This window comes from Priapulus caudatus, unplaced genomic scaffold (assembly GCF_000485595.1).
Source record: "Priapulus caudatus unplaced genomic scaffold, Priapulus_caudatus-5.0.1 Scaffold597, whole genome shotgun sequence".
In the NCBI taxonomy this organism is placed as follows: Eukaryota; Metazoa; Priapulida; class Priapulimorpha; order Priapulimorphida; family Priapulidae; genus Priapulus; species Priapulus caudatus.
In genome coordinates, this window is record NW_014577658.1 from 25,386 (window position 1) to 45,280 (window position 19,895).

At 44.5% G+C, this 19,895-nt stretch overlaps 2 protein-coding genes across 3 annotated transcripts; one reads left to right on the top strand and one right to left on the bottom strand.

Annotated features, from left to right (window-relative positions):
- Positions 1 to 2,146: 2,146 nt before the first annotated feature.
- LOC106811977 (zinc finger protein 687-like) lies at positions 2,147 to 5,596 on the bottom strand. Its single transcript, XM_014815722.1, has 3 exons — positions 5,470 to 5,596; positions 3,014 to 5,277; positions 2,147 to 2,794 (listed from the first exon to the last, which is right to left on the bottom strand). The coding sequence occupies exons 1-3, from the start codon at positions 5,507 to 5,509 to the stop codon at positions 2,147 to 2,149; spliced, it is 2,952 nt and encodes a 983-aa protein (XP_014671208.1). The 5' UTR covers positions 5,510 to 5,596.
- Positions 5,597 to 8,317: 2,721 nt separating this feature from the next.
- Positions 8,318 to 19,444, top strand: LOC106811990 (acyl-CoA-binding domain-containing protein 6-like). Of its 2 annotated transcripts, none has more exons than XM_014815733.1 (7): positions 8,318 to 8,492; positions 15,206 to 15,270; positions 15,719 to 15,821; positions 16,044 to 16,220; positions 17,548 to 17,637; positions 17,954 to 17,984; positions 18,441 to 19,444. In XM_014815733.1, the coding sequence occupies exons 1-7, from the start codon at positions 8,391 to 8,393 to the stop codon at positions 18,620 to 18,622; spliced, it is 750 nt and encodes a 249-aa protein (XP_014671219.1). In that variant the 5' UTR covers positions 8,318 to 8,390; the 3' UTR covers positions 18,623 to 19,444. The 2 variants fall into 2 exon arrangements, with proteins under 2 accessions (XP_014671219.1, XP_014671218.1); XM_014815732.1 differs by lacking the exon at positions 8,318 to 8,492 and adding an exon at positions 13,577 to 13,735.
- Positions 19,445 to 19,895: the final 451 nt, after the last annotated feature.

Sequence of the window (19,895 nt, forward strand, 5' to 3'; positions counted from 1 at the left end):
TGTAGCTAGTATATATATATATATATATATATATATATATATATATATATATGTCGTAGCATAATAGCACGAACATACTATTAGGATTTAGCATGTAACGTATTGTAATGTTTCATTATTGATAAATATTCAACAAGTGGAATGGGAAAAAAATATAAAGATGCAAGTCGTTTGTGTTTTGAACAACAAAATATAATTTCGATACCCACCTGACGTATGGACATGCATTCTGTGCCACAGAAAAATGCCTTCACGGCATAGCAACCGCAGCATCATGCATACTGAACTATTCTTCCATTATTTACACGGTTGTTTTAAAATGAGCTTCCTGCATATTCGAACACAAACAACAACACGACATTTTCGCACGTAAGCGTTAAATATAAAAACGCAGTTTATCCTTGTAAGGTTGTCTATAATTATTCAATCATGATCTATTACATAAGAAAGATGATAGGCAATTAAAATACTGGGAAATATTTTTTTGTATTATATTTACACACGGTAGGAATACGGTGCAGTAGGTGCAGAAATGTAATTTTTTGGTCTATACGTGATTGTTTTGTTCATAACAGGCAGACACCTATCACACATCACGTGCAAATGATTTAATTCTAAAAAAATTCACATGTTACCACGATTTAGTTTCGAAATAAACGACTGCGCATTCTCGGTGCATGATGTAATGTACAGCTAGGCCACGTGCCAAAGAAAGATTTAACCTCGTTTTGCTTCAATTGCTGATGAGGTTTCAACAAAACAGACATCTCAAACTTTGGATACGCTGTTTTATACAGTCAATAGCCACTTTCAACAACTCAATTCAATAAGTTCACTGTTATTTCATTTTCCTCTATTTACAGTGGTGCCTGCTGTTTCCCACCACACTAGCCGCAACACCTCTACACGACGCAAAAACCTGGACTTTTCAAGTACAGGTTTTAAAAACATTGTATTACTTCAGTACCAGTTTTTAGAGGCAGAATCCAACCTGGGTTATTTAAGCTCGGAAATTCTAGGCACCGCGTTGATGCAAAACCTTGAAAAACGTTTTCAATTACGTTGTTTTCAATGTGATTTCATTCAAGCAGTTTTCAACTTTCAAAGCACGTAAGTTAAGCACAGTTATTAAAAACTGTAGTTTGAAAAACCTTGGGTGCTTGAGACCTCGTATAGATTCAGCTACTATGGTGCATACTTCAATCTATTTACATCATGCGTGTCAAATTCATTCAAATTTACAATGTGTACTTTCAATCGCAATTTCTTTGTTGCTTTTTAATTTATACAACTCATAATTATTGTTCATAGAAAACCCACATTATCTAGTCGAGAATTAGGGACTTTTCCCAGCAACATATATGAATTGCATAACAGCGCAGAGAAATGCATATCAAGCTATGTCTGCTACACGTATGGACATACTACACTTTACTTACATGAGCGAACTATGAAATGTGCTCGTGATATTTTACAGTTCAACAACAACAGCAATACAATAAAATGAATCCACATGATCAGCAAGACTGTCTAATCCGTTTCTTTATAAGAAAATACTATTACCACTCTCAGTCTCAAAGAGGTACCCTGGAGTTAATGTGTACGAGTCGGCAATCCATCTGTTACACTGCCAGTCCAATCACAGCAATTAAAAAATTAATACATAAATGTTCCCACAATAGTTTCCCACGTCACTCACAATAGAGTAAAGAAATGACATTGAATAAAGTTGACTGAATAAATCTGGCTTCAACATGAGCACAATATATTAATACTAGTTCTTGAGGCAGTGAAAGATTGACGCCGATGCCCAATTCCAGCGACCGTCACTAGCACCCACCCTCTACATTTCGCAAAAGCAAAAAATAGAAGTCCTGACCTCTATAAAGTAGACGTGTAGCATCTAACCAGGCCGACCGGTCGTTAAGCACTCATAACCCCTCACCCTACAGTGATGAGAGAGAGTTTTGCGTCCACACAACGCAGCAAAAACCTGGGCTCCTACTGCTACGCTGCCGCCTCCTACTCCTACTTCTCCTCCTCCGGCTCGTGCTCCTCCTCCTCGCCCCTCCTCCTCCTCCTTCCTCTCCTCCTCATCCTCCCCTCCCCTCCTCCTCCCCCTCCTCCATCTCCTCCTCCTGCTCGGTTACGGACTCGCTCGCTTTGAGCGGATAAACGCCATGCCGTGCGAGCGGATGTGTGTCTTCAGCGCTCCGACGTTCTCAAACACCCGGTAGCAGACGCTGCACTCGAGAGAAGAACTCCCACCCGGCCCCTCCCCCTCCTCCTCGCGCGCTTCCCGTCTCCCCGCCGCGCCGCGCCTCCCCGCCGCCTCCTCCTCCTCCTGCTCGATGTCGGCGTCGGCGCGCCGCACCTTGTGCACGAAGTATAGATGGCGCCGCAGTGCAGGCGCAACGACGAAGCACTGTCCGCACTCCGCGCACTGGTAGGACGCCGGCTCCCTGTGCTGCGCTATGTGCTCCCGGAACGCCGCCGCGTCGGCCGTCGCAAACTCGCACTTCACGCAGACGTACGCGTCGTCGTCGCCGCCGTTGCCCGTGGCGACGCGCAGCCGCTTTGCCGTCGTGTGCGACACGCCGCGTCCGGCCGTCGCCACGGCGAGCGGCCGCTTCTCGGCGAGCCGCAGCTGCTCCCAGCGGATGTCGGCGGCGACGACGCCGTGCCGCGTGACGATGTGCCGCTGCAGCAGCTTGCGGTTGGGGAAGTTCTTCTCGCGGCAGAGCCAGCAGAGGTAGGGCCGCTGCTTGGCGAGGAGGTGGATCTCCTGCGCGTGCTGCTCGAGCGCACGCACCGACGCGCACCGCAGCCCGCACTCCTCGCACGTGCGCGGCTGCTGCAGCCACGCGCTCTCCGCCTCCTCCCGCCGCCGCTCCTCCTCCTCCCCGTCCTCCTCCTCTTTCTGCTCCTCCCCGTCCTCCTCCTCCTCCTTCTGCTCTTCCCCGCCTCCTCTGCTTCCTTCGTCCCCTCCTCGTCCCTTCGGCGGACGAGTCACCTCCTCCTCCTCCTTCTTGACCTTCACGCGGCGCTCTGGGGTTCCCCCTGCAGCGGCGGAGGAGGAGGCGGCGGCGACGGAGAAGGAAGGCTCGCTGAGTTCGGCAGCCGTAAACTTCTTCATCTTCACGGCGGGCGCGGGCGGAGTCGCCGCCGCCGCTGCCACCGCCCCCTCGCCGCGACCCTTCTGCGGAGGGCCGCCGGCGCACGCACGCGGCTTGAAGTGGGCGGAGCCGGCGTGCAGTGCGAGCGTGTCGGCGTCCGGGAACGGCAGGTTGTTGCACAGCGCGCAGATGTGTCGTCCGTCCTGCCGGTGTCGGCGGCCGTGCAGCTTCATGCCGCTGCGCGACATGAACGTGCCGCCGCACGTCATGCACATGCTGCGCGCGCCGCCGTGCGCCGCCCTGATGTGCGACGCCAGCGACTGGTTGTCGGGCGCGCGCACCCGGCATGCGAGGCACACCGGGTACGGCGTCCCCCGCGCCGCCGCGGCGGCGTTCCCCCGCAACGACGACGCCGTCTTCGGCTGCGGCTTGGGGAGGTTCGCGGCGGCGTTGGAGTCGCGGTGCGCGCGGTAACGGTGCAAGCACAAGTCGGCGAGCGTCTCGAAGACGGCCCCGCAGAGCGTGCACACGTTGTGGACGACGTGCGCGTGGCTCTTGCCGTGCTCCGCCATCAGCTCCACGGTGTCAAACAGCTTGTAGCAGTCGAGGCACTTGTAGATGAAGCGTAGCGTCGCGGCGCTCTGCCGCGCCTCGTGGCTCTGAAGGTGCGCCTGCAGCTGCGCGTTATGGTGGAACACCGTGTCGCACTCGGGACACTTGTAGATCGATCTCGGCATCGCGAGCGTCTCCGACGGGTGCGTGGCGGCGTGGTGCACCTCGAATCCCGCGTGCGTCTTGAACGCCATCGGGCACGTGGGGCACTTCAGGTAGGACTCGCCGTGCACGCTGACGACGTGAGAGCGAAGCAACGCGCTGCTGTTGTAGCTCGCCGCGCACGCCGCGCACTTGTAGCCGACGCAGCGCGAGTAGTGGCAGCACTGGTAGCGCAGGTGATAGAGGAACGCCTCCCACGAGGCGGCGTCGACGGCGACGCCGCACTCGGGGCAGGTGAACGGCGGCTCACGCCGGTGGATGCGCACGTGCGCCGAGAGGCTGCACGCGTTTGGCGGCATCTTGTGCTTGCAGACGGCGCACACCTTCACCTCGCTCGGACGACAGCTAGCCGTCGGGCCCGCAAAGTGTCGGCCGAGGGCGGCCGGCGTCGCGAAACGCTTCAAGCACTCCGTGCACTCGACGCCGCCGACGACGACGACCTCTGAACTCGTGGTCGCCGCGCCGTCTCTCGCCGTCTTCTGCGTGCCGCTTCCTATCGTCACGGCGACGACGGTCCCCGCCGGCGCTCCGGACGATGTTGCCGTGACGACGGTCTGTGCCGGCGTCCCGGACGACGCCGCGACGGCGGAGGTCTTCGCCGGGACGGTCGGAGCGTTCGCGTCGGCGCGAGAGTCGGCCGGCTCCAGACCGCTCAGGCACGAGCGCGCCAGCTTCGCCGACGGAGCGTCGATGCGGACGCGGCCAAAGTCGATCGTGTTGACGGTGAGCGAGTGTTGACGAAGGTGAGCGATGAACGAGCAGCGATTGTAGAACTGGTAGGTGCGCGCGCACTTGACGCATAGGTGAGTGATGCACATGCTCACGCGCCGCGCGTGCTGCTCCAGGCTGCGCTCGTACAGGAACGTGTCTCCGCACTCCATGCACGCAAACAGCCGGCCTGCGGCGTCGCAGGCGTCGGCGGGGGGCTGATACCGCTTCGTGTGCCGGCGGTTTATGACGTCGAAGCAGTACTTGGTCAGGGACGCTCCCAATTCGTCGCCGTCGGCCGCTTTGCCGGACGTCTTCGTCGTCTTTAAGCCATTCGTTTGATTCTTGGGCGCGCTGGTGGACTTCCGTGCCGTCGCCCTCTTCAGTGCAGGCGAGGAGCTTGTCGGGGATTGTCCGAGGTTGCTTGTAGATGGGGACCTGTTTACTACAAGGACGTTCACCCGATCGCCTTTGCTGTTCACATACGTTACGCTCTTCTTCTGTCCGTTTGTCGAGACGTTATCGGTCGGCAGACCGTTTTGTATCTCGCTTAGACTGACGACGTTCGTGATCTTCGGCTGTAGGCTGTCCGAACTGGGTTTAATAGCTTCCAAAACTAATCCAGCCTCGCCTGTAACATTCTGTTTGGCACTGTACAGGCCTCCATATTCATCAGTACCTGAAGAGAATACGTGATTGCGTGACTGTTATAATAATAATGATGATTAAATATTAGGATTTTTCAGAAAGATTAGGAAAGAATAATGTTCACAAGATGCATCTGCTATAACACTGTAAACGTGCTTGTAATCAATGTGTGAATTAATAATAAACTACTGGTTACTAATTAATAATTATGAATTAATAATACCTGGTTCTATCTTTACTATAACGTCCATTTCTTCAGCCATTAGTATAGCTTTGTGCTAATGTTACACTCCTGCTTTCTCTGCGGTCACCTTCTGTAGACTAGCTAGTATCACTATATTCACGGTATCAATACCTAAAACAAGACCGTATGTCGAGCGGTTAAGATTTGTGCCATAACTGCATGTTGACGGACGGACGGCCGTTCATGCGATTCTACACTGCATCCGACTTCGTACGTCAAACGAGCTAAAAACATGATACATATTTATCAGTACATGTACACAAATATAAATAATGATGGGAAATGTTTTGTGCATGCTAGAAGTAAATAAGAAATATAATAATAATGCCTTTCAATTCAATAAGCAAATTTTTTATATAATGAGGTGAGGGTTTGAGAATGACAAATTGCAGACATTTGGTCCTACATTGTCTTACAATTACTACTACCCAAATCTAAATTGCAAAGACCTTTACTTGATCATAGGCAGTTTTAAACATTTTTAATATCTAGAAACATTAAATTAGATTCCATGTACTTGACAATATCGATCATTACTTTCTTGCATGCCTGACATGTGAATTAACTACTTATTGTATACAGACTCTGTGGCTTATCATCTGAACACTTCAACCCGGAGTGTGATATGGCAAAATGTACAATTTAATTAACTGTATTAGCCATGTTATAGTAATAGGAGTGTATACAGTTATGACCAGAATTGTGTAAAATGATCTCCAGTAGGTCAATTCCTTCGACACCACCTAGCTATTTGGCATCCTAAATGAAATCTTTACAGATTGAACTAAATTGTACACGCAATATTATATTACCTTAGATCAGATAACCATGCAATCAAGGTGTACACTGCATTGTTACGCCCATAGGGTCTATGTCCCCCAGGGTACTGCCGGAACGTACCCTGGTAACGCTCCAGTATACCGGAACGTACCCTGGTAACTATTTGATATGGTTAGGGTTAGGGTTAGGGTTAGGGAGTAGGTGTAGGCGACTCCCTAGACTCGTTAATGGAGTAGGCGAGGTACGGTCCGGCATATTAGATAGTACCAGGGTACGTTCCGGCAGTACCCTGGGGGACATAGACCCTCTCAGTGCAAGTATACAACCATGCTCTATCATTTTTTTCATAAAACATTTACTTTAGGGTTATCAATATCACATTTACCCTAGCTATGCTCATAGGGTCTATGTACCCCAGGGTACTGCCGGAACGTACCCTGGGTATGGTCCGGTATACCGGAACGTACCCTGGTAACTATCTGATATGGTTAGGGTTAGGGTTAGGGTTAGGGAGTCGGCGTAGGCGACTCCCTAGACTCGTTAGTGGAGTAGGCAAAGTACGGTCTGGCATATTAGATAGTACCAGAAGAGCATATAAATCACGTTGACAGGGGTCGAAATTAGATTTTTATTATGGTATCCATTCGGGATACCAGGTATTGAAATCTGGTATCCACCCCCCAAAAATCTGGTATCCCATTTTTTGGATAGTAATTTTAACAATTGTTTGTGCCTTCGAAACTCATCGCTGGCATTCATTTTACATATGCCTCCACAGTACACTGCAGACGTATTGTCTAGACACATTGTCTGGTTCACTTGATACAATGTATACACATCACATTTACACTGGCGCTTGCAAATATGCTAAGCCTGCTGTATAACGCTAGAGTGGCCTGCGCCCGCTCAGATCGCGCGCACTCGCTCAGGTGCGCTGCCGTATAAAGTTGATAACTCAATAACCACTATCCCGATTTTAACGATTTTTTTTTTAGTATCCCGGCGGGATACCAAGCATTGAAATCTGGTATCCAACACAAGAATCTACTATCCCGCGGATATCGGGATACCGCTAATTTCGGCCCCTTGTTGATTTATATGCTCTGGTACCAGTGTACGTTCAGGTATACCAGACCGTACCCAGGGTACGTTCCGGCAGTACCCTGGGGGACATAGACCCTCTCAGCCCTAGCTATAGTACATTGCAAATTTAATCCTCCCTCAAACGTTACTCCATGCCTTGTAAATTTTTGATTGTATGCGCACGTAATTAGGTCCATCTATGCTACGCTATTTTTGATTGTATCCAACTAAATTAGCTCACTTTACTCTTTAGATGGGCCAAGACAAGTTTAAAGCATGCTAAAATACCTATCCTGAACTAAATTCCTGTGATAGTCACTAATCCATGCAATGATGCACGCACAGCGCCACATCTCGACCAACGCCTCGAAACGTGGAGTAAATTAGCCTGGTTATGACCCAACTATGCAATGTCTGTCTGTATACACTTAATATTATGCAAGTCTGGCATGGGAAATAATCACAGAAAAACAGTGCATGAACGATTCGCACGACTTGGCTCGGTTTTCGCCCGGTTTATAGTTATTTGTGTCGGTACGCGTCGATTTAGTGTACGCTTGGACCGGTCCTGGCCCAGAGAAGTTTAATGTAGGATAAAATCTTGCAGTCTATGCACGATTATAATCATTTGCATAAATTGCAATGGCCGTCTCTACATTCGCAGCCTACTTGATCGTTGCATTCCAGCCAGTGGCAGTGGCAGAGCCACACAAGTCACAACGAGGGCGTGTGCATTCTGAACGTAATTGGATTTGTAGCATGATGAGTACACGTGTGCAACAATAACTAAAATTTACAGTATATTTCCGCGGTTAATAAAAGTCTCTAATTTACCAACAAGGAACATTTACAAACTTATTACAGCTAAATTATTTTGCTATGTCTACTAGCCTCACCCCAAGTACGGACTAATCACGTGATAGGTCTATATCACCCATAATTCCACGCTCTTGCAATATGGCGACTTCCTTGAACCTCCTGCAGTGTACGTTGCCTTTTTGTACACGTAGAGGTTTTTGTCTCTATAATCTTGTGGTATGGTATCTAGCGTAGGAATTACAAAAAGATTGACTGGAAAAACAAGTACACTGCAATATATACCTACATTCCGAAAGGAAGAAGACGTCACTTTTCCGTGTGTACGTTCATTTTTATCACTCACTCAGTCAGTGTTTACATCGTCATACGACGTCACGACTCACGGTCAGTCGCCATAGTTGTCGGCCTGTACTAGAAGAATGTATACAAGGTTATTAGTTCTAAAGACCAATCTAAAAACGCAACCATTCCTACTTGATACACAAATTGTGTCTGGTTATATTTGGTGTTTATGAGTCATGTATGTATATATAAATATTATACTAAGGCCTGCTTTCTGACTCTGTGATGCAGAGTCCAAATGAAAAAATGGGCCATACACTGTAGATTTCATCGCAAGGCAAGACACTCAGCACACAGCACCAAGTTGCAACATGGCCCATTTAATCTAGACTGTCATTTCAGAATCGGTCGCCTGACTACATAATATATTACAGACATGCGCTCTACCTGGGAGAAAAGATGGAAGGATGCTGCTGGGGCATCTTTGCAGCATAATGGGCTACATTGCAGCCAGAGGTACAAAAATAGACCCTGGCTATCAAAATATAAACATGGGTATACATTTGGCTTTAGTCTGCCACTCTAAACTCGTACTCAGCTTACTGTAGTTTGTCCAAACTGGGCCATTTATCTAAGCAAATGTCAAAGTGAACATGCAAGTAATTAAAGCTCATAGGGTCTATGTCCCCCAGGGTACTGCCAGAACGTACCCTGGGTACGGTCCGGTATACCGGAACGTACCCTGGTAACTATCTGATAGGGTTAGGGAGTAGGCGTAGGCGACTCCCTAGACTCGTTAGTGGAGTAGGCGAGGTACGGTCCGGCATATTAGATATAGTACCAGCAGAGCATATAAATCACGTTGATTTATATGCTCTGGTACCAGGGTACGTTGCGGTATACCGGACCGTACCCAGAGTACGTTCCGGCAGTACCCTGGGGGACATAGACCCTCTCAGCGCGAGTAACATTCAGAGGCATATTTTAATTAAAATAGCAGAAGTGCTATTGTGGGCAGGTACTCTGCATTCCCTACCAGATTCTTTCATGCTTTGCTGTTTAGGTCGATTGCAGAGTGAAGCGCTACATGGATAGTTCTGACAGACATTAGGAGGTAAAGAGACTTTTGTATGTCTCTAGTGCAGAGATCAACTTTCCCTGCTGGCTTAGCTACAGTTTACCCTTATATGAAGGGGGGGAACGGGTATTTTCAGGACGCGGGATTGGCCATTTTAATTAGCTGGGAACTGGGAAATGTCAGATAAATTTTCCGTGATTCGGGAACAGAAGTCCATCGGGACGTGGGAAAGACCCTCTAAAATTGTCTGGGATCTGGGAAAATTGTGTCAAGTCGTCGGGATTTCAATTTCTGCGCTAATATTTTTTTTTTTCTATTTTTTTTTTATTAATTATGCCCAGATACTAGTATGTAAATATTAATGTTTATGTAGTGTTTGAAAACCTAAACTACTGAATTTTCAGAAACATGTCTACATATAATTTCCTGGGAACTGGGACTTGGGATTTTATTTTACTGGGAACTGGGATATTGAGTGTTTTTTGCTAGGAAAGTGGGAATGTACCCCTCTGTTCTCCCCCTCTTATATTAGGCAAGGTGGTATAGGATGTGTTAAGCCTATGCCCGTAGGGTATCAATATTGTCCACAAAATGTGATAACATCAATATGATATGTTGTGTGTACAGATGATAGAAAAATGCTGATTAAATCTTCAATTAATATCATAAGTGCTTAATCACAAATAATGACTTGCATGATTAAAATAACTGATTAAAAATGAAAATAAATCATTCCTGACGAAGGAAAATAAGAAAAGGGATTAGAGAAGAGGGAATAGCAGGAGAAGGAGAAGTAGGGGGAAGAAGAAAAAGAAGACAGAGGAGGCAGAGGAAGAGGGGACATATAAACCCATATAAATAGTGCAACTGCAAATCTGAGTTATGGCAGCTGCTACTATTAGTAGTTGTCAGTACTGGTTATTCACCTACTGTCACGATCGCGAGATCGTTTGCATCTGGCTTTAATGATATATAGTTCATACAGTTTCACACATAATTGATGTCTTTATTAGAGAGTGATTTCAGGTCACAGTCACTGTTCTGTGACACGGGTGTGACCCTGCAGTATGGTGAACGCTCTAGATTTTGTCACATAACAGGCTTTTGTTAGTGTGACTGATTGAATTCATTAAAAGTGTTATGTTATGGCCCATTATATACAGAAATCCTATCAAGACATATTGTAAGGTATAGTGCATGCCTTAATGAATTTATTCTGTCACTAAACAAATGACAGGTGCATAATGAACGACAACAATATAATCACATGCGCGAATTTCAATGTGTTCACATAATACTGCAAGAAGTCAGAGCCTCAAACATGTTCGACTAACAATGAATTATGTCAGTTTCTTATACTACACCCACAGGTAGAAAGTTTCTGATACGAATAACTTGGAACCTGTACAAAAAGATAAATGATACAAAATGACAATTTGTGTGTGTTGTTATTGCTTTACATGTACTACATTATTAACAAATACTAATTTTCTTTCTCTTGTAATATGTCTGCTGTTGAGAAAACATTTCTTATTAATTTTTAGCTCAGCTGACGAAGTCGGATGGCAGCGTAGATCGTGCGATGATTGTCGTCCGTGCGTGTGTCCGTCGTCAACATTGGCCACAAATCTTTACCGCCGACGCGTGTACGGTTGATATTGAGGGGGGATCGCGAAAGGAATTGGGCATGCGAATTGGGGTCAAAGTCAATGATGTGTCATATGGAGGGAATATTTCTCCCTTACTTGAGGTATAGGAGGAAATACGGGGGGAAAATTGCCAGCACAAATTTCAACGGCTCGACCTACTCTGTATTCGTATGTATAGTGTATGGGGGAGAAAACCTATCACCAGTGCGAATTGGAAGGTGCACAGGTCAAAGCGGAATTGGTCAAAAATGCAGTGGGAAAGTTAATAGCCGACATTTTCTGAGGACATGGTCTAACGGACGAGGCAAAACTTTTTTGTCACGCTGGCTACATTTCTATCACTTTATTGAAAGGGACCATAAATGTACTTTCCGCTGACATGCGAAGATAAGGTCTGATAACGTTTTGACTTCAAGGAGGTGTGAAAATGGATTTGTACTTTAACAAAGGACTGAACTGCTTTGCTATTGATGGATGTGAGGCTACTGTGACATTCAGTGCAAAAGGGCAAATGGTTGTGCAAACAAGGTTTACGCTCTTAAATCATTTATTTTCTAAAGCAGTCTGTATTAGCCCTGGAGTATCCAACCGTATTAGCACACTGTAATAGCACCCTGAAGGCTTCGGTGGTAGGCAAACACGGGCGGCAGCCATTAGCATGCATCGGGACACGGTCCCGCCCTGGGTGAATGCCGACTATTCTATATAATTATTGCCTGGCAACTGAATGCAGATGTTTACTACAAGACTGAGCGAAAATTCTCGCCTGCCTGAATTACTAGCGATTGTTAGCGGTAGGATTTCAGCAAACTGAATGGAGTGAGGTTATCACGCACAAAGGGCTATGGCATCTTTGATTATGATGACACTGGCACGCCAACATCTACGGCAATGCTTTTGCTGTTAGACCCCTACACGCCCTCCCCACTTCCCACACCACGACCACTACGCTCTCGCAGTATTTAGCATTTGCATATCCATGAAACATGTTAATATAGCGAAGTATGTAAGTTACACGCTGTATTCTTTATTACGTACTACCGTATACAAGCCTAGCTACATGATTTTATCAGAAGAATACCCGGCTACAGTACACGTCAGTTGAGCGCTGTCACTCTGCGGCACTTGTTCTTGTTCATTACTCGACATGACTCTAGCCATTTCCTACAACTTGAAATGTCAACTTTATACGATTTATGCTACAACTTTGGACCCCCACCACTTGCCCTCAACCGTCTCATATATACCACTTTTGTATATTCCTATTCCCTACATCATCCTTCCCTCTAAGTGTGCTCATGCACTTATCTCACAGTGGTGTAATTTTGCGAGAAGGCATTGATGGCGGGGTTCTATGTTAAAATTGCTTCTCACAGCTATTGTTGTGTGAAGCCATGCTGAGAATTCAATTCAGTTCAATTTAATTTACTTTATTATCACTTATTAATTACATTTTGGAGGTAACATATTAGTAAAGTAAGTTAATGGACAATGCTAATAAAATTAAAACAAATGAAACTAAATTAATAGAAGTGATGAAGGTTAAAATGATGACAAATCAGTCTTTCAGTCAGCCACTCCTGTAGATTGCGAAATAACAACTACGTACGAAATGAGAAGCTACTAGAATATACTTTGTTTCTATATATGTTTCCTCACACTGCTTACAATGCTGTGCCGCTGTAGGTTGCAGTATAAGCTATAACTGCATACATGAGTATAAGTTTGGAGCATGGGCACTTTGGGCAGTAGTTACTGATGTTTAAAAAAATTGCGGTACCTTCTGCTGCCCTGTCATCGGGATTATCGCCCGTAATGTGGATGTGATGAAATGTGATAGTCAGCAATAGAGCCATGAATGGCTCTAATTCCCCATCCTTGGACTAACCTCCCAACTCTCTTCTCCTTCTCCCCTGCCCGCCTCTTTCCTATCGTTCTCGTTCCTACCTGCCCCTCTCACCATTTCTCACTCTCTCTCTTTCCTTCCTCCCTCTTCTTGCCCATCTCTCCCTCCCATATCTCTCTCTCCCTGTCTGCCTCCCATATCTCTCTCTCTCCCTGTCTGCCTCCCATATCTCTCTCTCCCTGTCTCCCTCTTTAATTAAATATACCTCCCCGGGAATAGAGGCTTTTATCTCTACTCCTCATGCTCTAGAGTCCAGTGATCCCAATCGTTATGCGTTCTGTTCATTACGCCTATGCTCATTATGCGTGGCCGATCCGTTTTCCATTACATAACCACATGATAGTCGTTATTTAAAAATAATTTAATCAAATATGATCATTGTATTTTTATGGTCATACTATTAGTATTCACTCCTGATAATAGTAATAAAGACAAAACCCTATATGAGCGCCGATAGGTGGCGGCACTAGGCTGTAAGTAAGTGAGTAACGATAACAGTAGATGGCGCGGTGTTCCAATATGAGTGATTCTGTTTGGGATTTGGAAGAGTTGGAGGAAGTTTTTGACAAAAGTACTAATTATTTACCAAAGATAACTGACCGTCTTGACGCAGCCAACTTGCTGTATTTTTACGCACGATATAAACAGGTATAAACATGTCATAATGATATAATAACAATGTCATTGTGAATGTCAACGACCCAGTTATCCTCACTCTACTCTAGCTCCAAGGAACGGTATTGCCAGGATTAGAATACGTCAATATGTATATTGACGTCAGTCACACACACATCCTGGTCGGGTTACCCTCACTCCTCAGTGCTCTCACCCTTGTTAACCCCGTTACTGAACTTATTCATAAATAAATTAGGTTTGAGCCGGGTTGGAGATATGTTAATGAATTTCTGAATGAATACTGGTGGTGCTATGAATATCTATTTAATGATACTGATAGGACGTGGATATTCGTCCGAGCATCGGACACCTGTTCGTATGCGCTATTCGTCCGAGCAGTTGCTGCGCATGCGCTGTTCATGGGAGTCGCCTACTCTCCAACCTATCTCTAATACTAACATGCACAATCTAAACCTACCACTAATTATTTAACTCTAACCTAACTCTAATACTAACCACAATCTAAACCTACCACTAATTATTAACCGACTCGGTTTGCTTATATAGGCGAATGATAGTACCAAACACTGTCTATGGTGTATAACCACATACGCAACGCATGTATGCAGGGGCGTCACAGCCGTAGGGCTGCGTAGCAAAACGCAAAGCAAAAAGCCTAAAGGGCAAAATATAAGCCTAATATAATATAATATAATAAAATTTAGAGCGTCTAGATTTTAAAATTGGCTGGGGGGAAAAAAACCCCCAGACCCCCCTTCACACTTCCTATCTCCGGCACTACAGTCTACAGGCCGTGCGCCTGCGGCACGCTACATCAACAACTGTTCGGACGAATAGCGCATACGAACAGGTGTCCGATGCTCGGACGAATATCCACGTGGTTAATGATATTGTCATTTGTATGGATACAGTATACGATCATATAACAACCATAAATAAGAAAAACTATGCTGCTGCACTCGCCGCTCGGCCCACTACTCACTAGTCTACATTACACTTACAGTACTCAGTACTGACAGTAGTGTGTAAGCCCTGACTACTGTGTACTGTACAGCACTGACTACTGTGTAGCCCTGCTGCGGTCAGTGTTTTAGAGCGAGGATTGGACTACTTTGAGCTAAATATTTGTGCGTCTCGTGACAGCAAGGTACCTACACAGCGCACTTCAATGGTTTCTATGACAACAACAGCAGCAGTATAGCTAGATACAATAATGTAACCCAACAAGAGTACCCCTAGTGCTACTCTTGTTGGATTACATTATTGTATACCTAAGTATAGTGTTGCCTAGGCTATAGTACTTTATGATACTATCATTGATAGATATATGGCGTACTCGTCACGTTAGAGCTTTAATCATTACTAATTTTCTGCTATAGTAATTAGTATATTTATGATTACACTGATGTCTGGACTGCCTGAACACAAGTAATCAAGTCTCGAAATTGCCTTGAATTATGAAGATTTATTTATTATTTATAGGCAACAGTAGGCCCCTGTGATATCCCAAAACCAGGATTTTTTGACTTTCAAGGAAAACAAAAATGGTATGGATCCTGCAATATATCTTCACAGATTAATATAAACGATACTCTTATAGGCTGATATCAAGATGTGCACAGTAGTTATAAAATTGACATACTAAGTGGCCCCCCAGATTTCAAAATTATACCATTTTCTTAAAATTTCCCCAAGGAAAAGCAGAAATTACTACTGAAAAGTATACCTCTTTTCGCAAGAATTCTCAAGCGCAGTGATACATAATTAATTATAGGGAGAAAACACAGTTTATATCTGAATGATTAGCCAGTATTATATTATCTTCATTTCCATTTTAGATCTTGAAAAATTAAAATGTGAAATTTAATTATTCAGTTCTAATATCAATTCAACATTTTGGATAGTCCAACATAAGACTAATTTGTCTCAATTTTTAGTTGTACTACATGTATTGTTGATCAGAATGAATATGTGATACATTTTTTTTAATCAAAGGGAAGCATGGAATCAACTAGGAAAAATGAAAAAGAATGATGCAATGAAAGAATATATAGATTATATGAGCAAGCTATACCCTGATTGGGTACAGGAGTGTCAGGTGACTATACCAATATGTGTCGATACAACTAACGTTTAAAATTCTGAAGCTGGTCACAATGCTGAGCTGTATACAATGCATATTATGCTTCTCACATCGTAAGAAGCAGGGAAAAAATTATCATTGATTTAGTATAGGTGTGTGTGTGTGTGTGTGTGTGTGTGTGTGTGTGTGTGTTCGTGCATGCGTGCGTCTGGTTGTGTTAGAAAGATGTCGTTGCAGGGGAATCAACGTTCAACGTTTGGCGGGGTTGTCGTTAGCTGCATGAAGGCCCCGGAAGAAGAGCCGATTGCTGATGCAGATAAGTCGCTCATCGACTGGATCGTCGACGGCAACACCGAAAACGTACGCAGAATGCTTGGCAGCAAGAGTTTAGACTGCAACCAGGTTGATGAACAGGTACTGGTTAACAGAGATATTTAATCATCTGATTTCTACTAGTAACGAATGAGCGCTTGCTACTAGGGAGGAGTTCTGTGAACGTGAAGCATTCATATAGATGCTACAGCAACTATAGCAACTACAGCAACTATAGCAACTACAGCAACTACAGCAACTAGTTCGTTTTCGAAATAGTGTCGCCCCTCAAAGAAATTAAATCTATAAAATCAGGGTTCTCTCTACGTTGCGCAAACGGGGCGCGTTCAACACCCCCTGTTTCAATCGTTGCGCCCCGTTTAAATTACCTCCGCCCCTACCTCCGCCCCTACCTCCGCCCCGATTAAATTCCACCACAATAAAAGTTTGACAGCGCGGGAATCGATCGTCAAGAATTCCCATTCGACCAGGACCACCGGCGCGTATATTTTTACCGTACCACGCATGCACTGCAGACCATACACAAGTACAAACAGTTAACCTGTCCTGAACCCAACACTAACTGTACACCGACTCGGCTATCTTATATATACAAGAACCCCAAATACCATCTATGGTGTGGTGGCGATTTTACGCATTAATTAGTGGTACGGTAAAAAAAACGCCCCCGGACCCCCCTAGTTAGTCGGAAAAAGCAGCCAGTTTTTCAGTCTGGGACTGGTGACCTCTGAGCAAGACTGGCCAATTTTTACATAATAAACTGGGTTATATCAGGAGTAGATAATAGGGAAGGAGTGTGACTTCAATAAACTATGGGTTATATCAGGAGTAGATAATAGGGAAGGAGTGTGACTTCAATAAACTATGGGTTATATCAAGAGCTAACAATAGAGGTACTATTAGCTCTTGCTTATATATAGTAGAAATCAAAAATTAGAAATCGGGACTGGCTTGGTTTTTAGACTGATTTCTAAGTCGTGTAGAAATTGACTTTTGAACAAGCGAGTCCAACGGACTCCCTATTCTCAAAAAGAGGGAGTCCGTAACAAAATGAGGGAGTCCGCAGTCTAAAGTTCAAAACTAAAAATATTAACAAAAAGGACATTTGCGGTGCACATCTGCCAAATTTTCTTGGGATGTTTGCTAAAAAAATACGCTAATTCCGTGAGGCCGTGCTCTGGAATGAACTAGTTAGTATAGCAGAATTTTCAGGGAGTCACACGGACTCCTGCATATGTCAAATCAGGGAGTCCGCTCTGGAATGAACTAGTTAGTATAGCAGAATTTTCAGGGAGTCACACGGACTCCTGCATATATAAAATCAGGGAGTATTTGATTCCAAACTCACGTTAATTTCGCACCCTGTAAGACTGATTGATCTTAGCAGTTTTCAATTATCGGTAAACAGGGAATGGCGGCACTGCACTGGGCCTGTGACCGTGGCCACACAGACATAGTTGAACTACTGCTGCGCATGGGTGCAGATCCAGATATTCGGGTACGAAACCTCCTTATTCACATCTCGAAAATTGTCATATTGTTCTGTTTTATTTGCTTAATCTTTATGATTCTGTAAACTGTTGTCTTCGTCTCTAGGATGAGACACAATATGTCCGTATTGCTTGGGCAGGTTATCTGATTTGAATTTTATCTACAAAATGAGCAGCATTGATAGATTTCTATACAAAACTTTATAAACGTAAATTGAGGAGTTCGCGGAAATGCATTTTCCACACACATAGTCTTGCTCTTATAGTAAAATGCTATGAAAGTTACGTTAACACAAATGAAACTGTTTTTCAACCATTTTGCAGGATGCAGAATGCCAAACACCTTTACACTATGGTAAGCAATGATGGAACATTACTAAGATGTAATGCCACTCTTCCATTTGTTTAGTCCCTGTGGCTATAACATTTCATAACAATGCGGTCAGTATCTTGTTATTAGTACTCACACGAGTGTTCACGTATTTGCAGCGTGAAATAATAAACTTATGCGAAGCTATGCCGACTATATTATCAAAATCAATTCAATGTTAACCGATATGATAGTAAACATTATGCAGTGTTGCACTTACTTGTTCCTGATTGGTGAGACTTTAGTTGATTGTAAATTATATGGCAATTCAGCGATCTAGAAGTTTGATTACTATTGCATACTATTTTTGCATTGTGAATTGGCACACACTGTGATATTTGGTCGTCAAGTGACTTGATGAAGCGATTATATGAGAATGTAGAGATAAATAATAACTGACACAGTTAGGGAATGTAGGCTAACAACATACTTGTGTTTCAGCATGCTCCTGTGACCATGTGGAGGTAGTGAAATTGCTGCTGGGCGCCAATGCTGACCGGTCGACGACCGACTGCAATGGTGACACTCCTGTCACGTGTGCAACAAGTCCTGGCATTGTAACGCTCTTGAATAGCAGTGTCAGTGCAAGTAGGACTGAAACAGCGGTCACATCCGCACCGTAGTGTGTCTGGGATTACTAAGGATGTAAAGATATATATCTATATTCTGATGAGCACGTTCAGGGTCCTGAAATTGAAACCATATCAAAACGATGGTATCAGCCGTTACCGTTCATATACTGTTAACGTTGCAAGTTTGCCTTAATGCGCGAGGGTGAAAAGTAAGAGCAAATTCCGCTTCACATGGATGGTTAGTTACAACTTACATTGTTAGCAGGAACGTTCACATGGGCAAAGGAAGTGCACTTTTATACACGATTCAGCAAATATGCTTTGGTTGCATTACTGTTTGGCAAGGCTTTGTTCTGAGCTTCTTGATCATACCAAGTGGTATTTATTCTAATGAGCACCTAGTCATGTTGTAGTGACAGTCTCACTGTAAATATAAAATAATTGTAATGGAATATTAAAATATCGTACTAAACATGAAACGTATGTGAAAATGTTTTCTGTCAGTTGGGTACTGTAATATTTGGTAACTTTCACTTTTTGCATATTGCATTTGTATTGTATAAACAGAAGACCTGGTCATGCAATGTCCTGCCAAGTTATGTAAAACATGCTTGTAACAGGTCGCGTGGAATTTTTTCCCATAAATCTGAAAGATGTCTTAAAGTTTTATATTACAAATTTTCATGTATTAAAAGGCTATATGATATACTTCATATTATTCATACGTTCATTTATTTCACAAATCTGTACTGTATAAGGGATAATTTCACATGGTACTAATATTAATCAATTGTGTCTGTTGGTTTGCTGCACAGAAGATATACAGAAATTATACAAAAGGTAATAATAATGTTGATATGCGACATTTCTTAACTATTAGTTGCCATTTCATTTGGCATAATAATTCTTTGGTCACAATCAATCAATCAATCAATCAGCTATCAATTGGCGCTACAGCGTTGTACTGTAGTAACATTGCTCTCTGCCAGTAATACAGTATTACTGGAAGAGAGCAGTGGGAAAATATAGGAAATGCTGGACCTGGCAGCGGAGGAAAATCCGTGGTTTATTGGCGTGAGCCTAAAAATCGTGGTGCTTTTTTGGCATTGGCATTAGCCTCTCATTGGCATTGCGGTGTTTGTCTGAGAAGCTTGGGGCTCACGCTCAAAGCTGGCTACGGGCCTGTCCTCCTGCTCCCTACTCCTCCATGACCGTCTTCATTCGATCTCCATCACCTTCTCCACTTCTCCTTCTCCTTCTCATCCCCTCCTCCTCCTCCTCCCCCTACTCCATCACCTTCTCCCCTCCTCCTCCTCTTCCTCCC

Bases quoted from the DNA above. Each gene is read 5' to 3' on its own strand.
- LOC106811977 (XM_014815722.1), bottom strand. From the start codon at position 5,509: ATGGCTGAAGAAATGGACGTTATAGTAAAGATAGAACCAG. The intron at 5,278-5,469 runs GTATTATTAATT...TATTCTCTTCAG, and splicing joins TATAGTAAAGATAGAACCAG to GTACTGATGAATATGGAGGC. The intron at 2,795-3,013 runs GTGACTCGTCCG...GCGCTCGAGCAG, and splicing joins TCAAGAAGGAGGAGGAGGAG to CACGCGCAGGAGATCCACCT.
- LOC106811990 (XM_014815732.1), top strand. From the start codon at position 13,589: ATGGCGCGGTGTTCCAATATGAGTGATTCTGTTTGGGATTTGGAAGAG. The intron at 15,822-16,043 runs GTGACTATACCA...ATGTCGTTGCAG, and splicing joins ATTGGGTACAGGAGTGTCAG to GGGAATCAACGTTCAACGTT. The intron at 16,221-17,547 runs GTACTGGTTAAC...ATCGGTAAACAG, and splicing joins GCAACCAGGTTGATGAACAG to GGAATGGCGGCACTGCACTG.